General features: G+C 46.3%; 1 protein-coding gene across 8 annotated transcripts in view; it reads left to right on the forward strand.

The window, feature by feature from the left end:
• Nucleotides 1-19,808, forward strand: part of PHKA2 (phosphorylase kinase regulatory subunit alpha 2) — an 82,357-nt gene that overhangs the window by 56,633 nt on the left and 5,916 nt on the right. For 3 of the 8 annotated variants that reach the window (XM_089904729.1, XM_089904730.1, XM_089904725.1), the window contains exons 14-28: nucleotides 121-255; nucleotides 931-1,040; nucleotides 2,209-2,353; nucleotides 2,607-2,685; nucleotides 5,694-5,863; nucleotides 6,642-6,815; nucleotides 10,677-10,765; nucleotides 11,768-11,901; nucleotides 12,310-12,466; nucleotides 13,629-13,708; nucleotides 13,803-13,980; nucleotides 14,081-14,210; nucleotides 14,795-14,896; nucleotides 17,439-17,557; nucleotides 18,310-18,339. In XM_089904729.1, the coding sequence (XP_089760855.1) occupies nucleotides 121-255; nucleotides 931-1,040; nucleotides 2,209-2,353; nucleotides 2,607-2,685; nucleotides 5,694-5,863; nucleotides 6,642-6,815; nucleotides 10,677-10,765; nucleotides 11,768-11,901; nucleotides 12,310-12,466; nucleotides 13,629-13,708; nucleotides 13,803-13,980; nucleotides 14,081-14,210; nucleotides 14,795-14,896; nucleotides 17,439-17,557; nucleotides 18,310-18,339 (1,832 nt within the window). The remainder of the gene's footprint in view (nucleotides 1-120; nucleotides 256-930; nucleotides 1,041-2,208; nucleotides 2,354-2,606; nucleotides 2,686-5,693; nucleotides 5,864-6,641; nucleotides 6,816-10,676; nucleotides 10,766-11,767; nucleotides 11,902-12,309; nucleotides 12,467-13,628; nucleotides 13,709-13,802; nucleotides 13,981-14,080; nucleotides 14,211-14,794; nucleotides 14,897-17,438; nucleotides 17,558-18,309; nucleotides 18,340-19,808) is intronic. The other 5 variants (XM_089904726.1, XM_022565478.3, XM_089904728.1 and 2 more) reach the window with 5 other exon arrangements.

The following is a 19,808-nucleotide window of genomic DNA, read 5'->3' on the forward strand; positions in this document are numbered from 1 at the left end:
ACCACCCAGCACGTGGAGAGCATGCTGTCACAGGCCAGAGAGGAGAGGAGACAGCAGCACACATCCGTGTGAGGGGACGAGGGCCGCCGTCTCATGCAGGTGCTATGTTCTTGTTCACAGTGACTGTTCTGGCAGAAAACAAGCACATTAAGGAGTTGCTGAGGAAACATGGGGTGAGCTTGCAGAGTATTGCCGACATTCATCCAATCCGAGTCCAGCCAGGCCGGATTCTTAGTCACATATATGCCAAGCTTGGTAGGTTTGGGGAAATAGCAGGGCATTTTTGGCGAGGGGGCATCTCGGTTCTAGGTTTGGGGTCTGGGGGAGACTGTGATATGTGTAAATTCAAAGGAATTGGGCAAAGCACTAAGTAGGTGGTTTGACAGCTTCCATGTGAAGAGGAATGGCCACCAAACACATTCCTCTCATGCCTGTTCAGGAGATGTCACCACAGGTAGCAGTGTGATTCATCAGCTCTTGTAAACTAAGGAGCCACCTTTGAAATGTCACAATTGGAACAGTCATTCGTGTCTTGGTGATGTTTCTAAATTTTATCTGTGGTCTAAGAAAATGCTCATTTACCCATTAAAATGGGAGATGGGTTCTCTTTACTTTTTCTAAAATCTGACTTTGTTTAGGATCATGGTTCAATACTAAATAAATAAAAAGTGAACATTAATAAAGTCCTTTTAATAATTTTATTCCATATAGATGTTGCACCGGGTGCTGTTCTTCTATATGCATGAAAAGAAGGGGGTGGGATTTGTTTTTAATTCATCCTTGTCCCAAAGAAGGATAACAGTATTAGAAAAACCAAACCCCAAAGTGAGTTGTTTAACATATAAATAAGCCCAGTCTTAGACAGAATCACTTGGATTAGAGGTCACTGTATTTGCTCTAGCTCGAATTTCTCTTTTATTTTCTAAATAGGACGGAATAAGAATATGAAATTGAGTGGGCGACCATATCGGCACATCGGAGTCCTTGGAACATCTAAACTATATGTGATTAGGAACCAAATCTTTACTTTCACACCCCAGGTGAGAAGAGCAGGCCAGTAACAAAGCAACAAGCATCTGTTTATTAAGCTGTCTTTTCCGTCTGGAGAGGTACTTTGCATGTGGCAGAATGTGCATGCATGTATTCAAACAGAGACATAAGATGACACCCAGTACCTAATACAATTCTTTACTCGTGGTAGGTGCTCAATAAATGCGGCTTGAATCGAATTGAGCGTGCCATCACTTCCAGTATGAAATTCATACCACTTTACAAATTCGCTAGTGACATGCCACTTGACTCGCAGCCCTTGTGCCCTAATTGCAATAGTCCTTAACCCTTGCTTAGGCTGTTAGCAGGTCCTCTGTCAGCAGAATCCCACATGGGAAGTCTGATTTTTTAGGTCCCAACCCCCTTGACAGGATCCTGAATATACTGATTATGGAACCTTTCTTCAGAGTTTTTGTTTCCAAAGGAAACTAGTCCTGTGGAATGCAAACGAAGTGTTTTTCATCCATTTGGGCAGCTAGAAAGGCCAACTGAGGGATCACTTTGTCAACATGGGACATAGCCGCCCAGCTCTCTGGGGACATAGTTGGACTGTAGGGTCATGGGTCAGTAGCCTCAAGTTGCTCTTTTTCACCCAGCCTGTGCTGCTTGCTTAAATCTTGTGAGTTATTTCCCTTCGTAACAAATTTTAGACCAGAACTGAGCGTGCACTGGTCCAGAGGCCAGGACGACAGTGATTTTCATCAACATCAGGCAACAGTGCCTTTAGTTCACATTAACCAGGCCATGAATCAGGTAAACACAGTCTCCATGTCTCACCTGCTCTCGGTGGCCCCACTAGGAAAACATCACCGAGCCCAGCAGCCCTGGACAGTGTAGGAATTAAGGAGTTATTGATTTACTTTCAGGGACAGCGGTATTGGGGCAGGTCCTTAAATCCCCATCCAAGGAGCTGTAAATAGATCTCGTTGTGCAACTTTCCCTTCTGCGCTAGCACTAACGTAGCTCTGGCTCCTGGGCAGGCGACAGATCGATTTGTCTGATCGCGAGGAGAGCCCCATTATGGGGGCGGATTACAGCCAGGGTTGAGCCTCTTCTCTGGAAACAAAATGCAAGGATTAGTGCTGCCGTGAATGACAGCTGGGGTTATGTCGAGGGAAGTGAAGGACAGCCTTGAACCTGGCGTCTTCTGACTTGCAGTTCACTGACCAGCATCACTTCTACCTGGCCCTGGACAATGAGATGATCGTGGAGATGCTGAGGATCGAGCTAGCCTACCTGTGCACCTGCTGGCGGATGACGGGCAGACCCACGCTCACCTTCCCCATCACCCATACCATGCTCAGTAACTCCATGAACTTGATCTGCTTGACTCATGTCCCACTGGTGGTTTGGACCCTTTTCAAAATGTGTAAAATGCATCCCATGGACAGAGCTAAGTACTGAAGGGGGTTCTTAGCAGTTAGATTTCTTAGGTCGGGAATCTTCTGTGCCATACATATTTTAATTAGATTTTGTTGATGAAAACGTTTCAGTGCATAATGAAACAAAGTATTCCCAGATTAAGTAAACTAATTGATCTTTTTTTTTTTTTTAAGCAAACGATGGCTCAGATATTCATTCTGCTGTTCTTTCTACAATTCGAAAACTAGAGGATGGATATTTTGGAGGAGCTAGGTAATTTGTGATTTTTTTTAAAAAGCAAAAGTAACGTTGACCTTTCTTAAAGTCTTTTGCTGCCCTTCTTCCATTTTTCGTATCACTTGCCGAACATAGAAGCGTGGAGCTTTAGAATAAAAAGGGAGTTAAAACATCTAATCCAGTCACCCATGTGAAACTGGAATCATCTCTAAGCATCAGTTGGTGGGTGTTTGTGAAGCTTTTATGGACGCCAGGAGGCCTGGGGCATAGAGACATGAACATATCAAGCCTCTCCGAAGTGGCACTCTCGGAGTGCATGTATGGGATGCTGTGTCTGTTTCTACTCAAAGGCTAGGAAACACCCAGGGCCTAGGATCTGGCCGGTGCCCAGTAATCAAATCACTACTGGAATTGACTTGAGTGTGCTAACGCCGTAAGAATAATTCACAGAACTTTACAAATTCCTTCGTGGCCCTCAGAGCCAGAGCACCTGAATGGGCCTCCCTAGACCACTGTCCCCTCATCCTCCGTGGAACAACGCCCATTCCGGTTTGCAGGCCCACAGTCCAACCGGTGCTCCCAGCTATTACAGTGAAGCACCTTGAGGGATAGGGGGCTCACCTCCCATGGAAACCCCTTTTGTTTTTGTACCCCATGACCGTCACAAGGCAGAGGATTTCTCAGTAGCATCTATGCCCTGATCTCTGTGAATCTCCTGGAATATGCCAGAAGGGCCCCAGGATAACCTCACCACGCAGCTGGCCCGAGTAATGTGTGGCCTTTGCCGAGCTTGGGGAGACTGCCGTTTGGGTCCTGATGGAGTGCCAGTTGCTAAAAGTGTTTGGGAGTTGAAGTCAGCCCTTCTTGTCACATCCTCCCACACCAGGGACCCTGCTGCCACAGTAACTTTTTTAAATTATAAAATACACATAAAAATTGCCATCTTAACCATTTTCAAGTGTACAGTTCGGTTGCGTTAAGTATATTCACGTAGTTTGCAACCAATCTCTAGAACTCTTTTCATCTTGTAAAACTGAAACTCCCCCCACCCCTGCCCCTGGCAACTACAGTCTGCTTTTTGTCTCCAGGTGTCTCGTCTCAGTGGACTTATCCAGTATTTGTTTTTTTTGTGTGACTGGCTTATTTCACTTAGGCTGATGTCCTCAGGGTTGAGTCACTGGATTTCTAAGCACTGGGTTTGGCACCTCTGCTCACCAAGCTCGCTGCGGGTTTTGCTGTAGACTCGAAGTGGCCCTCGCTCCAAGCTTCTCCTGGCCTCTCTCATGAGTGTCAGCGAGGCCATCCCCAGCATTCTGCTATCTAGCTCCCAGGGCTGGCGCCATAACTGCAGTTGGCATCTGCTTTCGTACATTTCATATCCAGCTTGGATAAGTTACCACCTGGCATATGGTGTCATAACCGAGAGACCATACTATATGCCCATAACTAACTGTTTTCCAAAATGAATTCTTTAACTGAAATCTAATCATTGTCAAAAGGATACCGTGTGCAGTTAGTTGAGCACTTGCAGTGTGTTCTTTGTGGCTTTGCACCTGTTGTCTCATGTTGTCTTCACTTTGTCGTGCAGGCTGTATTCCTATTTTATGGGCAAGGATCTGTAGGCTCAGAGAGCCAGGGGCACAAGATGAGTAGGTGCAGAAGCTCTGTGTGAATCCAGAAACGGGGCTGTAACCACCATACCGAGCTGGATGAGGGCTTACAGGAATCAGTAGGGCTTCCTGGTTACGGAGTATGGCAAACAATTCAGAGAACCATGGAAAGAAACAGGAATGCCTAGGCTCCATCAGCTACCCTTCCTACTTAGTTCTTCATAATTAAAGTTGAATGTCATTTTGTCTGTTTTTTAGGTCTGAGGGTATTTAAAAAACTGAACTCGCTCTACATGCCAGACTCTACCCTCTGCACCCACCTGGGGTCGCTTGCTATCAGAGGGTTTAGCCTTTCCGCCTTTGACCTGATTCCTTTCAACTTCATCAGAGAGGAACTGGTCCCTGGCTCCACCTCATCTCCTACTGTTTCCAACCGCAGGGCAAAACAATCCTTAGAACTGACCCCAGGGCTCTAGGGGGAAAGTTTTTACTTGATTTAAGGGAAGGCTTTTCTTTCCCTCAGGCAATGTTTCTTGACATAGTGTACTTGCCCGTGGAAGCTCAGGCACCTGTGAATTCATTTGAGCTGCATGCTTCTGTTTACTCTCCTCAAACTAAGCCATTTAAACAAGTCATAATCTGATGCTGGTAGCTCTGAGGCATCCTACACTTTTCTGCCTCCAGATCTGACACTTTAAGAAGCACATAGTGCCCGCTTTCTTTCTGAACAGTGGACATCCCACTTGCCCCCCGAACCTGGGGGTGAATCAGGTTCAGGGAGCAAGAACTCGGAGGCTGCTGCCTTTGTAGCAGAACCCCATACTGCCAAACCCAGCTCCCAGTTTTCGGTGGAACTTTTCCCAGCCTGATAATAGGGCCCCTCTGGGCCACTGTCTCTATCCGGGGATGGCCCGGCCATCACATTCTTTCTAGAGAGAACTTTGGCTCTGAGACGTGCCTCTCCCAACATTTCCCCCCACCCTCCCCCGGGCCTTGTGTGGCTGAGTGATAGGGACTCATAAAAGGTAGCACGAGGGCACCCAAAGAATCGTTGCTTGTGGTTTTGTCCTGGTCCAGTTGTTTTAGGGCGAAAAATACCCGAGGGTTGGTTCTGGTTAAAAGTGGTTCGCTCAATATGTTTTGTAAAACTTTGGTTGGTTCAATAAAATAGATTGCTGTTTGTGTTGGGTTTGGGGATAAGAAATCAGCATGATGCATTTTGGCTTTTAATATGCTGTGTGCTTCCACTTCATACTTGCTATTGAATTTTCATTTTAATTTCTTGGCTGACTACTTGTATGGGGCAATCTGCAGAGTGACGTGCTTACTGATTCTGGCAGAAGTGCCACCTGGTTATTGAAAAGTCTCTCGATGATTCATAGTGGAAGTTTGTCCACATCCACCTATATCTCTAACATAGTGTTTCCTTGGCAGAGTAAAATTAGGGAGTCTTTCGGAATTTCTCACCACCTCTTTCTACACGTATCTGACCTTCCTGGATCCAGACTGTGATGAGAAGTTGTTTGACGATACCAGTGAAGGGAGCTTCAGTCCTGATAGTGATTCAGATTTGGGAGGATTTTTCGAAGACGCCTATAATCAAGGTACGGCTTGGAATGCCTTTGCAGGTGGTCCCTGAATTTATTTAAACCTTGGCATTGTGATAAAATTGCCCTAAAACTCGAGCACAGTAAAGGATTTGTAATTAACATGACAAAAGAGTCTTTGGAAACTTTCACGTATTAAAATGAATAAAATGCCACTTTAATAAACCTAAACTGTGAAAGTGGGGCTTTTTTAAACCTAGAGGGACAAAGAGTTTCAGGAATGTGGACTTTTCACAAAATATAAAGAAAGAAACACACTGCTTGAATTTTCAAAGAAATGGTAGAATGATTTGGTTTGACTGGATATAAGTGATGAAGTCCTTTGTGTATAACATTTCTCAAACTGAGGAAGGTTTTGGGTTGAAGTGACCTGTTTTTCACTTTTAGATAGTACTTGGGATTGCGGCTGGGGATTCCATAATGCTTAGCTCACTCATGACAAATTAAAACCAAAAGATCAGATGTTGGCTGCTGGCCCTCTCATTGTCTACATATTCAGCTCATCTTGGGATGATGTGATGTAAACACTATTTGGACCTGTATTTTCTTTTTCTAGGATGAAGTTTTTCCAAACAATAACTTTATGAATACATGCATTATCTATGTAAATCTCTTTACTTTCCAGGGGTAGAGTGGAGGTCAAATATCTATATCAAAATGTTGTCTTTCACTAAATCTACTCAGCACTTCATGCTACACGTAATCACTATTATGCATTTAGGTTATTTCTGCAGCTTGTTTTCATTGGCTCTTTTTCTTACCCGTGTAATTATAGAAAGCCAGGATGAACTTGACCAGTATATCAACCACCTCCTGCAAAGCACATCCTCGAAGTGCTATCTGCCACCTCTTTGTAAGAAGACAGAGGACAGCCATGTTTTCAGTGCCATCTACTCCACTCAGGATATACTTTCCGTGATGGCAAAAGCAAAGGGTTTGGAAATTCCATGTACATTATTAACTCTTTTCTGCCTGTTAAAATAACTTCTTTTATCAAAGTAATGCATGAGCATAATGTAAAAGTCCAAGAATCCTAAACGACAACAAAATGCAGCTGTTTCCTGCCTCACCTCTCCCCTCCTCACTGCTCCCAGTCCTTCTACTTAGAGGCAACCACGTTCAACTCTTAGTTGTTTCTCCTGGTATTTACATATTTCTAAATAATGTGTCTGTAGTGCTGTCTTTGATGCATCGATTTTATTCAGTATCTGTTGACTTCTTCTTGTGCAGGTGAGGAATTCAGCTGTGTTAAATCACCACTCCTCTGCTTCACTTCCCCTAACCTATCCATGCAGTTGTATTAAGGTTTAGTTAACTCAGTATTCACTATTTCTGTCATTGTATGTATGCAAATATTATTCCCAACTCAGTATAATAATATACTACATTATCATTTTTCCTTTTCGTTTTTTCTAAAGTTAACAGTTGCCCTATCTTTTAGTTTGCTTCGCTTCCTTTCTACACCTTCCAATGGCCTCGCAATACAAATTTCCACAAGGTGAATCATATGTATGAATCTCACGGTTCCACTGCTTTTCGTAGAGTCCAGAAGTTTCCTCCCATCTGGCTGATTGCACTCTAAGCCTCTTGCATACCTGGCATCCTGGGTCTTGTCTTTACTATAATCCTTGGAATCTCCTTTGCTTGTCTCTTCAGTTGGGTTCCCTGTTTCTTGATTCTGGCATGTTCCCCTTTCTCAATTTATTCCTTTGGTGGAATACATTCTAGAACAGTTTCAGTAGGTTTTAAGAAATGGTGCAATGGAAGAGGGCACAGTAATGACAGCCCTTAACTTGCTTGTTTCTGGAGTTCACTGCCCCTTTTGGCCTGGTCACCCTCCACGTCCAGGATGTAGATTTTATCCTGGAATGTTCCTTCATCATCATCTGGGAGACTTCCTTGTCTCCTTTGTTAGCTCTCCTGTTTTCTGTATCTCAACTTTTCCTCTTTCTTAGCTTACTATCTTATTTTGGTGGAGGACATCCAGTAGTTTCCTAGGAAACAGTTCATGGTGGGTAAAATTGTCGAGACCTTTCAAGTCTGAAAATATCTACAAATTCTCCATTTGAGAGTTAGGCTGGGTATAGCATTCTAGATTGAAAATAAATTTTCCTTAAGAATTTTGAAAGCATCTCTTCATTGTCTTCTAGCTATCAGTGTTGCTACTGAGAAATCTGAACCCATCCTGATATATTTTTTTTTTGGTACACGGGCCTCTCACTGTTGTGGCCTCTCCCGTTGCGGAGCACAGGCTCCAGACGCGCAGGCTCAGCGGCCATGGCTCACAGGCCCAGCCGCTCCGCGGCACGTGGGATCTTCCCGGACCGGGGCCCGAACCCGTGTCCCCTGCATCGGCAGGCGGACTCTCAACCACTGCGCCACCAGGGAAGCCCCATTCTGATTTTTGATCCTTGAAATATAAACTGTTATTCTCTTTCCAAGTTTGTAGGATTTTCTCTCAGGTTCTGAAATTTCAATGATGTGCTTTGTTCTGGGTGTATTTTCATCCACTGTGTTGGCTACTCAGTGGGCCTTCTCTATCTGGAAATTTATATTTTTTAGTCCTGTAAAGTTTTTCTGAAAAATTCCTTGACTCATTTCCTTCCCTACATTTTCTCTGTCCTCTCTTTCTGGTACTTTATGATTCCAGTGTTGACCTCCTGAAGAAGTCTTTATCGTTTCTCTCCCGTCTTCCATTTCTCTGTCTTTTGATCTGTTCTGAGGGCAGTTGCTTCAACTTTTTGTTCCACCTGCTCAGTTGAGTTTTTCCACTTTTGCTGTCGTGTTTTAAATCTTTGTTCTCTGAATTGTATCTGTTCTTGTTTCATGAATGCAATATAATTCTTACTACTCTAAGAATTAATGGCAGGGCTTTTTGTTTTTGTTTTTACATTTTCTTCTCCCTAAATGGTTTCCATTTCCCTCAAGTCAATTTTTCCTGTTTGTATTGGTTTCTATCTCCCAGAGTAGAGTCTTTCCTCCAGTGCTGGGTGTTCCTTGGTTAACTGCTCACGCATATAAGAATCTCCAAGCCTGTACCTGTAAATGGGGCCTGTTGGGTTTATGGGTGAAGGCGGGGCAGATTTCCCAGAGATCCTTTGCAATCTCCTTTCTAACCTGTAAGGGTCTGATTGCCTCGAGCTATACAGTCATTTATTCCCCCAAGGAATGTACCCACACCTTCAGACATGTGGGTCAGCATCCCCTCCAGAGACACACATACCACCCCTTTTTTACCCTCTTCAGAGAGACCTTCTAGCCTTCTATCAGGGTGAGCAAGGCAGTTGCCAAGCTGTGTGGAGTTGCACAAGGCATCTAGGGAGCTCACTGCCTCTCACACACCTTCTTCTCCATCTTCCTTCTTATGGTTACCCTCCCTGGACCCCCAAGTTCTAGAGGTCCATGGTGCAGCAAGCTCCTTAGACTTCTGAGGATTCTCTGTTAGAAATCTGACTGGTTCTTGGTTTTCCCCACTGCAGTCTTGGGTTTGGTTGCCTTGTGTCCACTAAATGTTTTCATCCTTCAGCTTTCCCACTTCCAAAATGTTACTATTGTCTTCTCTCCTGCTTCCCTATTCTTTAGGATTTGCCTTTTTAAAAATTATTATTTTTTGTACTGTTAGTGGGGGTTTAAGAGAAAGTAAAACTTATGTTTAATCCACTAGTGTTACCTGAAGGTCTATAAGTGCCTTTTATTTATTTATTTTAAAATTTATTTATTTTTAATTTTTGGCTGTGTTGGGTCTTTGTTGCTGCGTACGTGCTTTCTCTAGTTGCGGCAAGCAGGGGCTACTCTTCATTGCGGTGCGTGGGCTTCTCATGGTGGTGGCTTCTCTTGTTGCAGAGCATGGGCTCTAGGCACGTGGGCTTCAGTAGTTGCAGCACGCAGGCTCAGTAGTTGTGGCTCGTGGGCCGTAGAGCGCAGGCTCAGTAGTTGTGGCACACGGGCTTAGCTGCTCCGCGGCATGTGGGATCCTCCCAGACCAGGGCTTGAACCCATGTCCCCTGCATTGGCAGGTGGATTCTTAACCACTGTACCACCAGGGAAGCCCTATAAATGCCTTTTAAATATACCTCATCTTTACCTGGAAAGCTTCCTATTTTCCCAAGGTGATATGACATACCCTGGCAGACAGAGATGGCTTAATGAATAAATACTGATAACATCTAAAGGTGGTTAAAAGGGGAATTCCCTGATGGTCCAGTGGTTAGGACTCGGTGCTTTCACTGCTGGGGCCCAGGTTCAGTCCCTGGTCAGGGAACTAATAAGATCCTGCAAGCTGCACAGTGCAGCCCCAAAAATTAATTAATTAATTAGGTGGTTAAAAAAACAGAAGCACTAACACCCAGCAGTGGCAAAGTGAAACACACAGTGGACAGGAAGCTGGTACACCTCAATTATGAGAAGGCCAGTGACCTTGGACAAATGACAGGGTCATTGGACAAACCTTGGACAAACCGTCTCTGGTTCTCAGTTTCCACATCTGAAAGAAAAAGAAGTTGGACTCAATCATTTCTAAGGCTCCTTCCAGTCCTAGATGCTATGTAGTTTTCCCTGAATTCTAAGAGAGAAAAGTGGAATTCAGCTCCTTAAAGCAAGATCTGTGTGTGTCCTGCTCATTTCTTATTTCCAGAGTTAGCACATGATGTGGCCACATGAAAAATTCTTTTTGAAATCAGTGAAACTAAGTAAGTAATCATTTCTTACTTGGTTTGTACTGAATAGGGAGTAGCCACCGTACCTCTTAAAAGAAGTATTTTATCCTTCCTCCTGCTCCGAAGAGCTTTCTCTTTATTCGTTTGTTTTCTAGTTGTTCCCATGGCTTTGCCAACTAAAGTTCTAAGTGCCCACCGTAAATCGCTGAATCTTGTTGATTCTCCTCAGCCACTCCTAAAAAAGGTAAAGTATTTAGAATCACTTTTTCAAAAAGTGTAATGTTCTTTGGTGCTGGTGTAGCCCCAAGAACTCTTTTAAATGGTTGAACTCAAAAGAGCACATTTCTTGGTATCCAGAACTTTCAGGATTAGAAGTTCTGGGTTTTGATGCGCACCCACTCACTTAGTTGTCTGGCTTCTGGTTTGTGTCAGTATGCACACTGAATTTGATGCAAATCTTTATATTTTGCGTGTAGGAGATGGCTACTGACATTCTGCCACTCATCAGAATCTGTGTCACGTTAGAGGAAATGAGCTAGCTCGCTACCAGCCCCGTCCTAGCTGTGCCAGCCAGCCAAAGCCGGGCTACTTGTGGAGCAGGGCACAAAACCAGAAAAAGATTCCTCTGGAGAATAAAATCCCAGGGTGTTCCCCACTAGTTCCCATAATTTGTTATTTTATCCAAAGCTCCCTTTGATTTTATCAGAAAGATTCAGCGTCTGTTGGAGACTGTTTTAAACCTAACCACAATTTTAGGTTGTTTAAAACTCACATAGTTTTTGTGTGTGTTTTGCCTTCAAAACACATTTTATTGAAGTTTAACATATATAGAGAAAAGTATATAAAATATAAGTATAGAGCTCAATGAATTATCACTGAGCCAATAGACCCGTGTACGTAACAAGCGCCCTCTGTGTCCCTCTCGGTCGCTTCCTCCCCCTCCACTCGAAAGGTAACTGCTAGCATGAATTCTAACACCAGGGGTTGGTTTTGCCTGTTTTTGACCTTTACATAAATAAAATTTACACATATTTTAACCTGTTCAGTTCAGTCTCCTGCAAACATCCACTAACACAATGATTCACCGATCAGAAATATAAACAAAAAGCCCCAAAAGATACAATGAAAACCTGAAGCATAGCACAGCAGCAGAGTTCCAAGACCAGGTTGGTGTGTCACTTCCTGATCTTCTGGAAGTTGGCATGCTCAGCCCCCCTCCCCTGCTTTTTGGCTTTTGTATGGACAGGCCCCTGAAGATGACTTCCAGTTTCCCAGAGATGACCACGGCAACATAGACTGTGAGAAGCTGGCTGAGCAGCTGAAAGACTGTTCGAACCTACAGGACCAAGCGGACATTCTGTACATTCTGTATGTAATAAAGTAAGTCGGTGGTCTTCACTAGGTTGAGCTTTCTCTCTTCTCCTTGCTCTTTGTCCTAGGCTTCTTGGCCTTCCAGCAAGCCACATCATGGTCATAGTCACCCAAGCTACCCAGACTCACCGTGAACAGACTCCCATCCCCTTCTCTACCTACTAGTGTTGCCCTCCCAAGATGAGAAGGCTGGGTGAGGCCAGGATCTCACCATTTCCTGCTGTTAGGCTTCTGTTTCAAATAGACAGAAGACGACGCAGCCCTCTCGGTGAGACTCAAAGGCACTGGGAAGCCCCCAAGCACTTGGCAGAATGCGTGGTGATTCATTCCCCTCCCTGCCAAGTGAGCTCTATTGCAAGAGAATCTGGCCTTGAAACGTTCTGGGCCATACTTCTGGGGTGTTCCGTGTCTTGACAGGGGTCCCAGCTGGGACACAAATCTCTCTGGACAGCACGGGGTCACTGTTCACAACCTCCTCAGTGAGCTATATGGAAAAGCCGGCTTGAACCAGGAGTGGGGTCTGATCCGCTACATCTCTGGCCTACTCAAGAAGAAAGTGGAAGTCCTGGCTGAGGTCAGAACAACCATGCACGTGAAGGGTGTCTGTTTGTCTTCTCTAGCCCGGTGCTGTCTTCCTATTATGAAAGCTGGAGGCAAGCACCTCCATTTGTAAAGGAAACGCGTTGTTTAATATACAGAGGGAGCTGGTCCTTCTGTCCTGACCTCCCACTGCTCTTGGAAGACAGGCAGAGGAAATGAAATTCAAGTTGATTAGTTTTGTTACTCCTTAGCTGCAGAAAAGGGTTTACCAAGAAATGAAATGAAAACGCTCTGTGGCCCGGCACCCTCTTAAACAGAGCTCTCTTATTTCTGCACATCTGCCATACAATCATCATCAGTATTTTAACCCCAAGGCCCTGCAAATTCCAGAACTGCTTTCTATGACATTCACGTTCTTCTTTTTCCCATTCATTCATTCATTTATTTATTTTATGGCTGCATTGGGTCTTCATTGCTGCACATGGGCTCTCTACAGTTGCGGCGAGCGGGGGCTACTCTTCATTGTGGTGCGCGGGCTTCTCATTGCGGTGGCTTCTCTTGTTGCGGAGCATGGGCTCTAGGCACTCAGGCTTCAGTAGTTACAGCGCGTGGGCTCAGTAGTTGTGGCTCGCGGGCTCTAGAGCGCAGGCTCTGTAGTTGTGGCGCACGGGCTTAGTTGCTCCGTGGCATGTGGGATCTTCCCGGCCCAGGGCTCGAACCCGTGTCCCCTGCATTGGCAGGCGGATTCTTAACCGCTGTGCCACTAGGGAAGTCCCCAAGTTCACTGTTTTAGTAAGGTGATGGTATTTATTATATGTGAATAATGGGGAAACTGGCAACTTAGGACTATAATATGGTCATTAACTCTTAACATCAGTATTTTAGGACTCACAGCAACTCATCCTCCTTATGGAATATCAGGGAATCCAGTGTGTTTGCTACAGGGGGTGAGCATAAAATACCCACTAATAGGCCCTGCAGAGCCAGGCCTGGGGCCACATTTTGGGGACAAAAAGATCACGGGGACCCAACTCTGGCTGGGTTGCTCAGTCTGGGGTCTGTGTATGAATTTTCAAATAAATAGCAGCATGGGTCATAAAGTTTGTAAAGGTAAATTTATGATCTTATTGGCAGTGATCCTTCCCCACCGGCTTTTGCTAATCTTTCTCCCCCTCACCCTTTTCTTAAATGTGTAGGCCTGCACGGACCTGCTGTCGCACCAGAAGCAGCTCACGGTGGGCCTGCCGCCAGAACCCCGGGAGAAGACCATCTCTGCGTAAGTTTTCAACCTGGGGCCTCAGGTTTGGGGGTGGTACCTGGGGGGAAAACATCAGTGCTGTCCACCATTCAGGAAGAGAGTCTTTTTATAGACACTGTCACTCGAGCACTTCCAGCAGGAAAATGAGGATATTCCATAGAGGACTAGGAGGCATCTTTTGTGGTGTTTGTGTCCTGACGCTCCTTCCTAGGCCTCTTCCCCCCGAGGAGCTCACAGAACTCATCTACGAAGCCAGCGGGCAGGACATCAGCATCGCCGTGCTCACACAGGTCAGCTGGCCACGGAGGGGCAGGGCTGTCTCGGGGCAGCAGGGGCTTCTCCGCCACCAGCCAGTCTCTGAAGCCCTGTCTCCACGTCTGTCTGTGTCAGGAGATTGTGGTTTACCTGGCGATGTATGTCAGGGCACAGCCCAGCCTCTTCGTGGAGATGCTCAGACTCCGGATTGGACTCATCATTCAGGTGATGGCCACGGAGCTGGCGCGGAGCCTGAACTGTTCAGGTGCGATTCTCACACGCGGCTCCCACAGCTCCTGCACCCACCCGCCCCTGGGGAGCCCTGCCCAAGTATTCTGGAACCAGGGCTTCTGAGCCTTTGGGTGGGCTCACGGCTTCACCAGATTCTCTCGTTTAGATGTAACTTCCGCCAAACTATCCAGCACAGGGTGTTGAATTTCATAGGTTAGGGCAAATGAGGCACTAGAATCTTCTGCTCTGCCCCTGACATCCGCGTTCCTCACTGTTCCTCCTTGTGGTAAGATGTCCCCCCCATTTCATAAGACCTCTGCTGGGAGAAATCCTACCCATTTAAATATGTAAATCAACCGCAAGATGCATTCCAACATTGGGGGTTATTACAGTGTGAAAAACTATGCGTCTGAGTTAAGAAAATATACAACTTAAATAGCAGCATTTAGAATCACCAAGGATCAGTACCTTTCAGTCCTGAAGCACTAGAGAGGTAATCCTGAGCAGGGAGACCTCCCACAGTACCCTTTGTCTCCACCACCACCCCACGCCCACGCCACTCTACCTTCCCCTGCCACCAGGCCTGTGTCAGGACACTTACACGATGTTTGTTTTTAGGAGAAGAAGCTTCTGAAAGTTTGATGAACCTCAGCCCTTTTGATATGAAAAATCTCCTACACCATATTTTAAGTGGAAAAGAGTTTGGTGTTGAAAGGAGCGGTAAGTAAATGCCCATCTTACTGAGGGGAGGGGGTCAGAGAGGGCTTGACTGACGTGTCCAGCGTGGCCTGGAACTGCTTCATTTCTATACAGATCAACATCAGTAATCGCGATTCGGGACATAATGTTTGGGTAGAAGGTTCCTACTTCATTGAGATGGACAGAGTTCTAGGTTTAAGGTTGTGACTTGTAGGGCTTTGTGACCCCTCGTCGGCTGGCTGGGAGAGCTGCGGTCCCATGTGGGCGTGGTGCACACCCTGGCCTGCGGCCTCCCTCCTTCTGCAGTTGGTCCAGGCACTGTCACTTGTGCACAGGGGTTAGGAGCAGGTGAGGTGACTAAGGTGTCAGCATGCAAGGGGTTGTCTTTTCCCAGCACCTGAGGGCCCCACCTTTAGTGTGGGTTGGTTTTCAGTTAGACCCCCATCACCCTTCATGGGCCCGGATAAAAGCCCTCTGCAGCCTCACAGCACCATCTTGCTGAGTGAGTTTGCCTCGTCCCCTTCTTGCTCTCTCTCACTTTTTATCTGTACTGGAACCCTGTTTGCAGTGCTAGGAAATATAATCGCCCAAGTCCTGGTGGAATTCTGTTCTCAAATGCTCCCTAATTATAATTGAAGCAATTATCATTTACCCTCCTCATAATAAGGTGAAATGATTTGCAGACACATTTGTGAATTTATTTCATCAAGCCAAAGGAATGCAGTGTGGGCTGTCATTCTTTTTATTTAATAAGGACATTGGGTACTTCGGGCCTTTTCTTTAGAGTGGGCACCAGCAGGCAAACGAAACCGGCATCGTGCGATCAGGTGTGTTTTGGTGGGTTTTCTCCTTTCCTGAGGAATGGTCAAGATCCTTTTCCCAAAAGTAATTTTCAGTTCTTTCAAATGCACAGTCCTTGAAATGTAAATATATAAGATTAATATTTAATGTGTTCTGCTCATCAAAATAATATATGTGGTTTGATACAGATAATTACTAAAAATTGTTATTAAACAGAGTAATGTCACTTGAAACCATAAATATGTCTGATTGCAAGCAAGGCCAGAAGAGGTCCTGTCTTTTTGCGTACAGCATCATTTGTTAATTGTCCTTTGTAATTGTTCAATTTTTATAAATCAGGAAACTCAAATAGTCTTAGAATTTTTATTACATTCTGAGATGTCGGAGATGAGTATTTTCAGCTAATGCCCACTCTATACAGGCCCCACTGTAGCTTCCCAGACCCCTTTGGGTTCCGTTTTCCACTCTCCCGGTGTCCCTCCTCCCTCTCTGGCTAATCGTCGTGTCTCCTTTGTGGGTCCTCCCTCTGTGCTGTCCTTTGGCTCCTTATTTGTCTCTACTCCTCTGGGCAGTGCCCTACTCCCATGGCTTCGGGGGTGGGGTGGGTGGGAAGGGAGGGCACGCAGAGGATGCTGCCCGAGGAAATGACCTGAGAGTCGGGCCTGCAGAAGGAGAGGATGCACCTGGCAGAGGGGAGCAGGCAGGCCAGGAGGGAGCCGCCTGTGCAATGCCCAGTGCTGACTGGCTGGCCTGGAGGGGACAGCTAAGAGGGGTGGGTGGGTTCAAGTCGGTAGGGCTTTGTGTGCCCCTGTTGAGGCTTTAACCTGAAGACAGGGCTTTTAACCTGAAGAAGGATTCCAGGTGGACAGTGACATGGTCACACGTGCCTTTAAGAATGATCGTTGTGAGCACACCGCGGAGAACCGGTTAGTGGGGGCAGGGCGGGCAGCAGAGTGGAGCCAGGTGACGGATCCTCCCTGCCCCTTCTGTGTGTCTTCGCCACCTCCAGCCTTTGGTCGGCTTGTTCTCCCAGGACTTCCCTCTCCGGCCCCAAGGCTGGACCTTAATTTAGGTGGTCTCAGTTTTCTGCAAGGAAGGGGGTGCATTTGGAGAAGTAAAACAAATCACTGAAGGGTTTCCTGGCCACTCAGTGTTTTCTGCATGCTGCTTAAGTGATGTTCACTCTGTCACCCATCCACTCAAACACATATTGAGCCTGTGCTGTGTAGCAGGCGCTGCCCCAGGTGCTGGAAACAGAGCGCTGGCCAGGGCAGACACGGCCGCCTCTAATGGAGTGCATGGTCGAGTGGGAGAGAGAGACGCGGATAAAAATAAGCACATGCGGGCTTCCCTGGTGGCGCAGTGGTTAAGAATCCACCTGCCAATGCAGGGGACATGGGTTCAATCCCTTGTCCACGAAGATGGCACATGCCACGGAGCAACTAGCCCGTGTGCCACAACTACTGAGCCTGCGCTCTAGACCCCGTGAGCCACAGCTTCTGAAGGCTGCGCGCCTAGAGCCCGTGCTCTGCAGCAAGAGAAGCCACTGCAATGAGAAGCCTGTGCACCGCAACGAAGAGTAGAGTAGCCCCCGCTCACCACAACCAGAGAAAAGCCCACGCGCAACAACGAAGACCCAACGCAGCCAAAAACAAAATAAATAAAATAAAATAATTAATTAAAAAACTAAGCACATGCATGTATTCCTCTCAGGGTGGACAAAATATCGTTTCTAAGAACGATGTGTGTGTTTCCCCTCCAGTGCGGCCTGTCCATTCCTCCACATCCAGCCCTGCCATCTCCATCCATGAGGTGGGACATACTGGAGTCACCAAAACCGAGAGGACTGGCATCAACAGGCTGAGGAGTGAGATGAAACAGGTAAGAAGAGCTCTCGGCGCCAGGAAAGAAGTGGTCTTCCTATCTGGGCTCAACTCAGAAAGTGATAGAATCCCAAGGCATGCAGGGTACAGCCTGCTTTGTAAAGGCTGTGCCATCCCTTCTGTCCTGGAATCTGAACACACCCTGTACCCAGACATCCCAGAGCCACTCACGTGCACCCAACACATGCTCATCCTTAACGTTAAGGTGTTATGCGAGCATTCTGGAAAATACCCTTCCCCGTGTTTGCTTGTTGCCCGAGAACTAGTCATTCAAATGGATCACAGCCATTTAAAAAGTAGAGTCGCGCAAAAGGTAACTGAATCATCTCTCCATCAAATGTGTCCTTCAGGTGAAACAGAGACACCTTTATTTTCCACCATCCACAGGTGTCTCTTTTGTGCTCACCTTTATTTAATTCACAGTAAGTTCCTTCTCAACTGATCCCACAGGACTGCAAGTCAACAGCCTTTCAGTCCTAATGTGCCGGTTACTGTGGTAGGACTTGACAGTGATCTACAGTAGGAAATAGTTTCTTTCCTTCTGACCGTGACCTGCAGTGAGAGACGCACTCGGATTTTCTTCTCCATTTCAAATGATGACTCAGTAGATTGAGTCTGTGAGGCACTGAGGGTCACACCCTGCAGCTGGAGCAACACTTCCTTGGATAATCTAGAGGGTGATAGAAGTAGTAAGGCATCCTTGGTTTGAAACTGGTTTTTGTTTATTTTCTGATGTATTTTTACTTTCAGATGACTAGGCGATTTAGTGCCGATGAACAGGTGAAACCTCTTTGTCTTGTTTCCTCCTTTACTGTGCTTCATGTTCTTTCTGGCTTGAATGGGGAAAGCAAGGCTGTGAGTACAGAGAGTCTGCGTGCGTGGAGAACGGTTCTGCCCATCCAACATGCTTGGGTGGAGGGGACTCTGCAGGCTGTGGGAGGCAGCCCTGGGGACAGGCAGAGCACTGGACTTGAAAGCAGGAGAAATGACCTTGCCCTGCGCCTTTAAACAAATCCATGTATCAAACTCTTGGATTTTACAGGAGGCTATGTGAAAGAGATGGTCCCGGGTTCTGCCTCGGCAGGAGTTTCTGTTCAAAAAAAGGGAAGAAATAGGGACAAATAGATTGTGGTCATTGATTATAGCAGTAGAAAGAATCCTGCTACTTCCTGTCCCTAGATTGCCTGGGGGAATTTAACCCTGGAAGGAAAGAAAAATGTAAGGATACTGTTCTTTTATGTCACCCTTGTGACATACTTCCTTCGCCTCCTCCATCCAGAAGATCAGAGTCCCTTTCCTAATGATTTAATGTCTCTGTGAGAGAGCTCAGAGGAGTCACATACTGACACGCGGATTCTCTGTGTTGTCCCGGGGAAAAACGTCCATGCTGTCTCATTCGAATTTATGCTCTTTCCAAGTAAGGAACAGATTTTCCAAACATCTTCCTTTGCCCACCACTAGGTGGCACTGTCCCTCTTGTTACCTACATCCCGATGGCCGCTGACTGTGGCTGAATATGGGTGGTTCCTTCCGTCTCCATTTAGTGCCGTCCTTACATATTATGGGGACAAAATGATCACCTTTTTTCTTTGATGGGTTTAGATTCAGTTAGCCAGTACAAGTTTTATATTTGGCCACTTACATCAAAGAAGTATATTACCCTCTTTCCAAAATTAACATAAAAGATTAGCATTTCATGGCTGGGAGTTTGGAAAATAAGTCGTGTGCTAACTTGATGAGGCACCCTCCACATCTGACTAGATATGGGAACACTCCACGCTCAGAGAAAGCATTTCCCGGGACCTCTATTGCGCGAGCCCAGAGCTCTGCCCGCTGCGCTGCAGGCCATCTGCCTGGGGGGGTGAGTGAGAACTTGTGGCCACCCGCATCCTCTGCCTCTTCCTTCCTTGGCTGTCTCTGAGGCTGTTCTGTGTTCCTTCTCTCTGCGTGCATCCTTTGGCGTCATTGCGCATGACTGAGTGGACTCTTTGTTTTGTAGCTCAGGCCCCATCCGGCAGCGCACACTCCTCCAAGTCTGTGGTAAACAGTGTGTCCCAGCCATTGTCCCCTTCGCCACCTCCTTCTCGTTTATGGTGTCTGAATCCTCTCGTTGCCCTTCTCGTGCTCCCACCACCTCCCTAACTCCCGAAGATGTGAACAGGTTTAAGTGTTTCCACTTGACTATGATTATGAGTAGAGGCTAGAAAAAAGCCGAGAACCTGTGGAACTGAGCTCTGTTTTTCCATCTT

Source organism: Delphinapterus leucas, chromosome X, assembly GCF_059928025.1.
Source record: "Delphinapterus leucas isolate spDelLeu-1000000601 "Yukka" chromosome X, BTC_Dleu_Yukka2, whole genome shotgun sequence".
Taxonomy (NCBI): domain Eukaryota; kingdom Metazoa; phylum Chordata; class Mammalia; order Artiodactyla; family Monodontidae; genus Delphinapterus; species Delphinapterus leucas.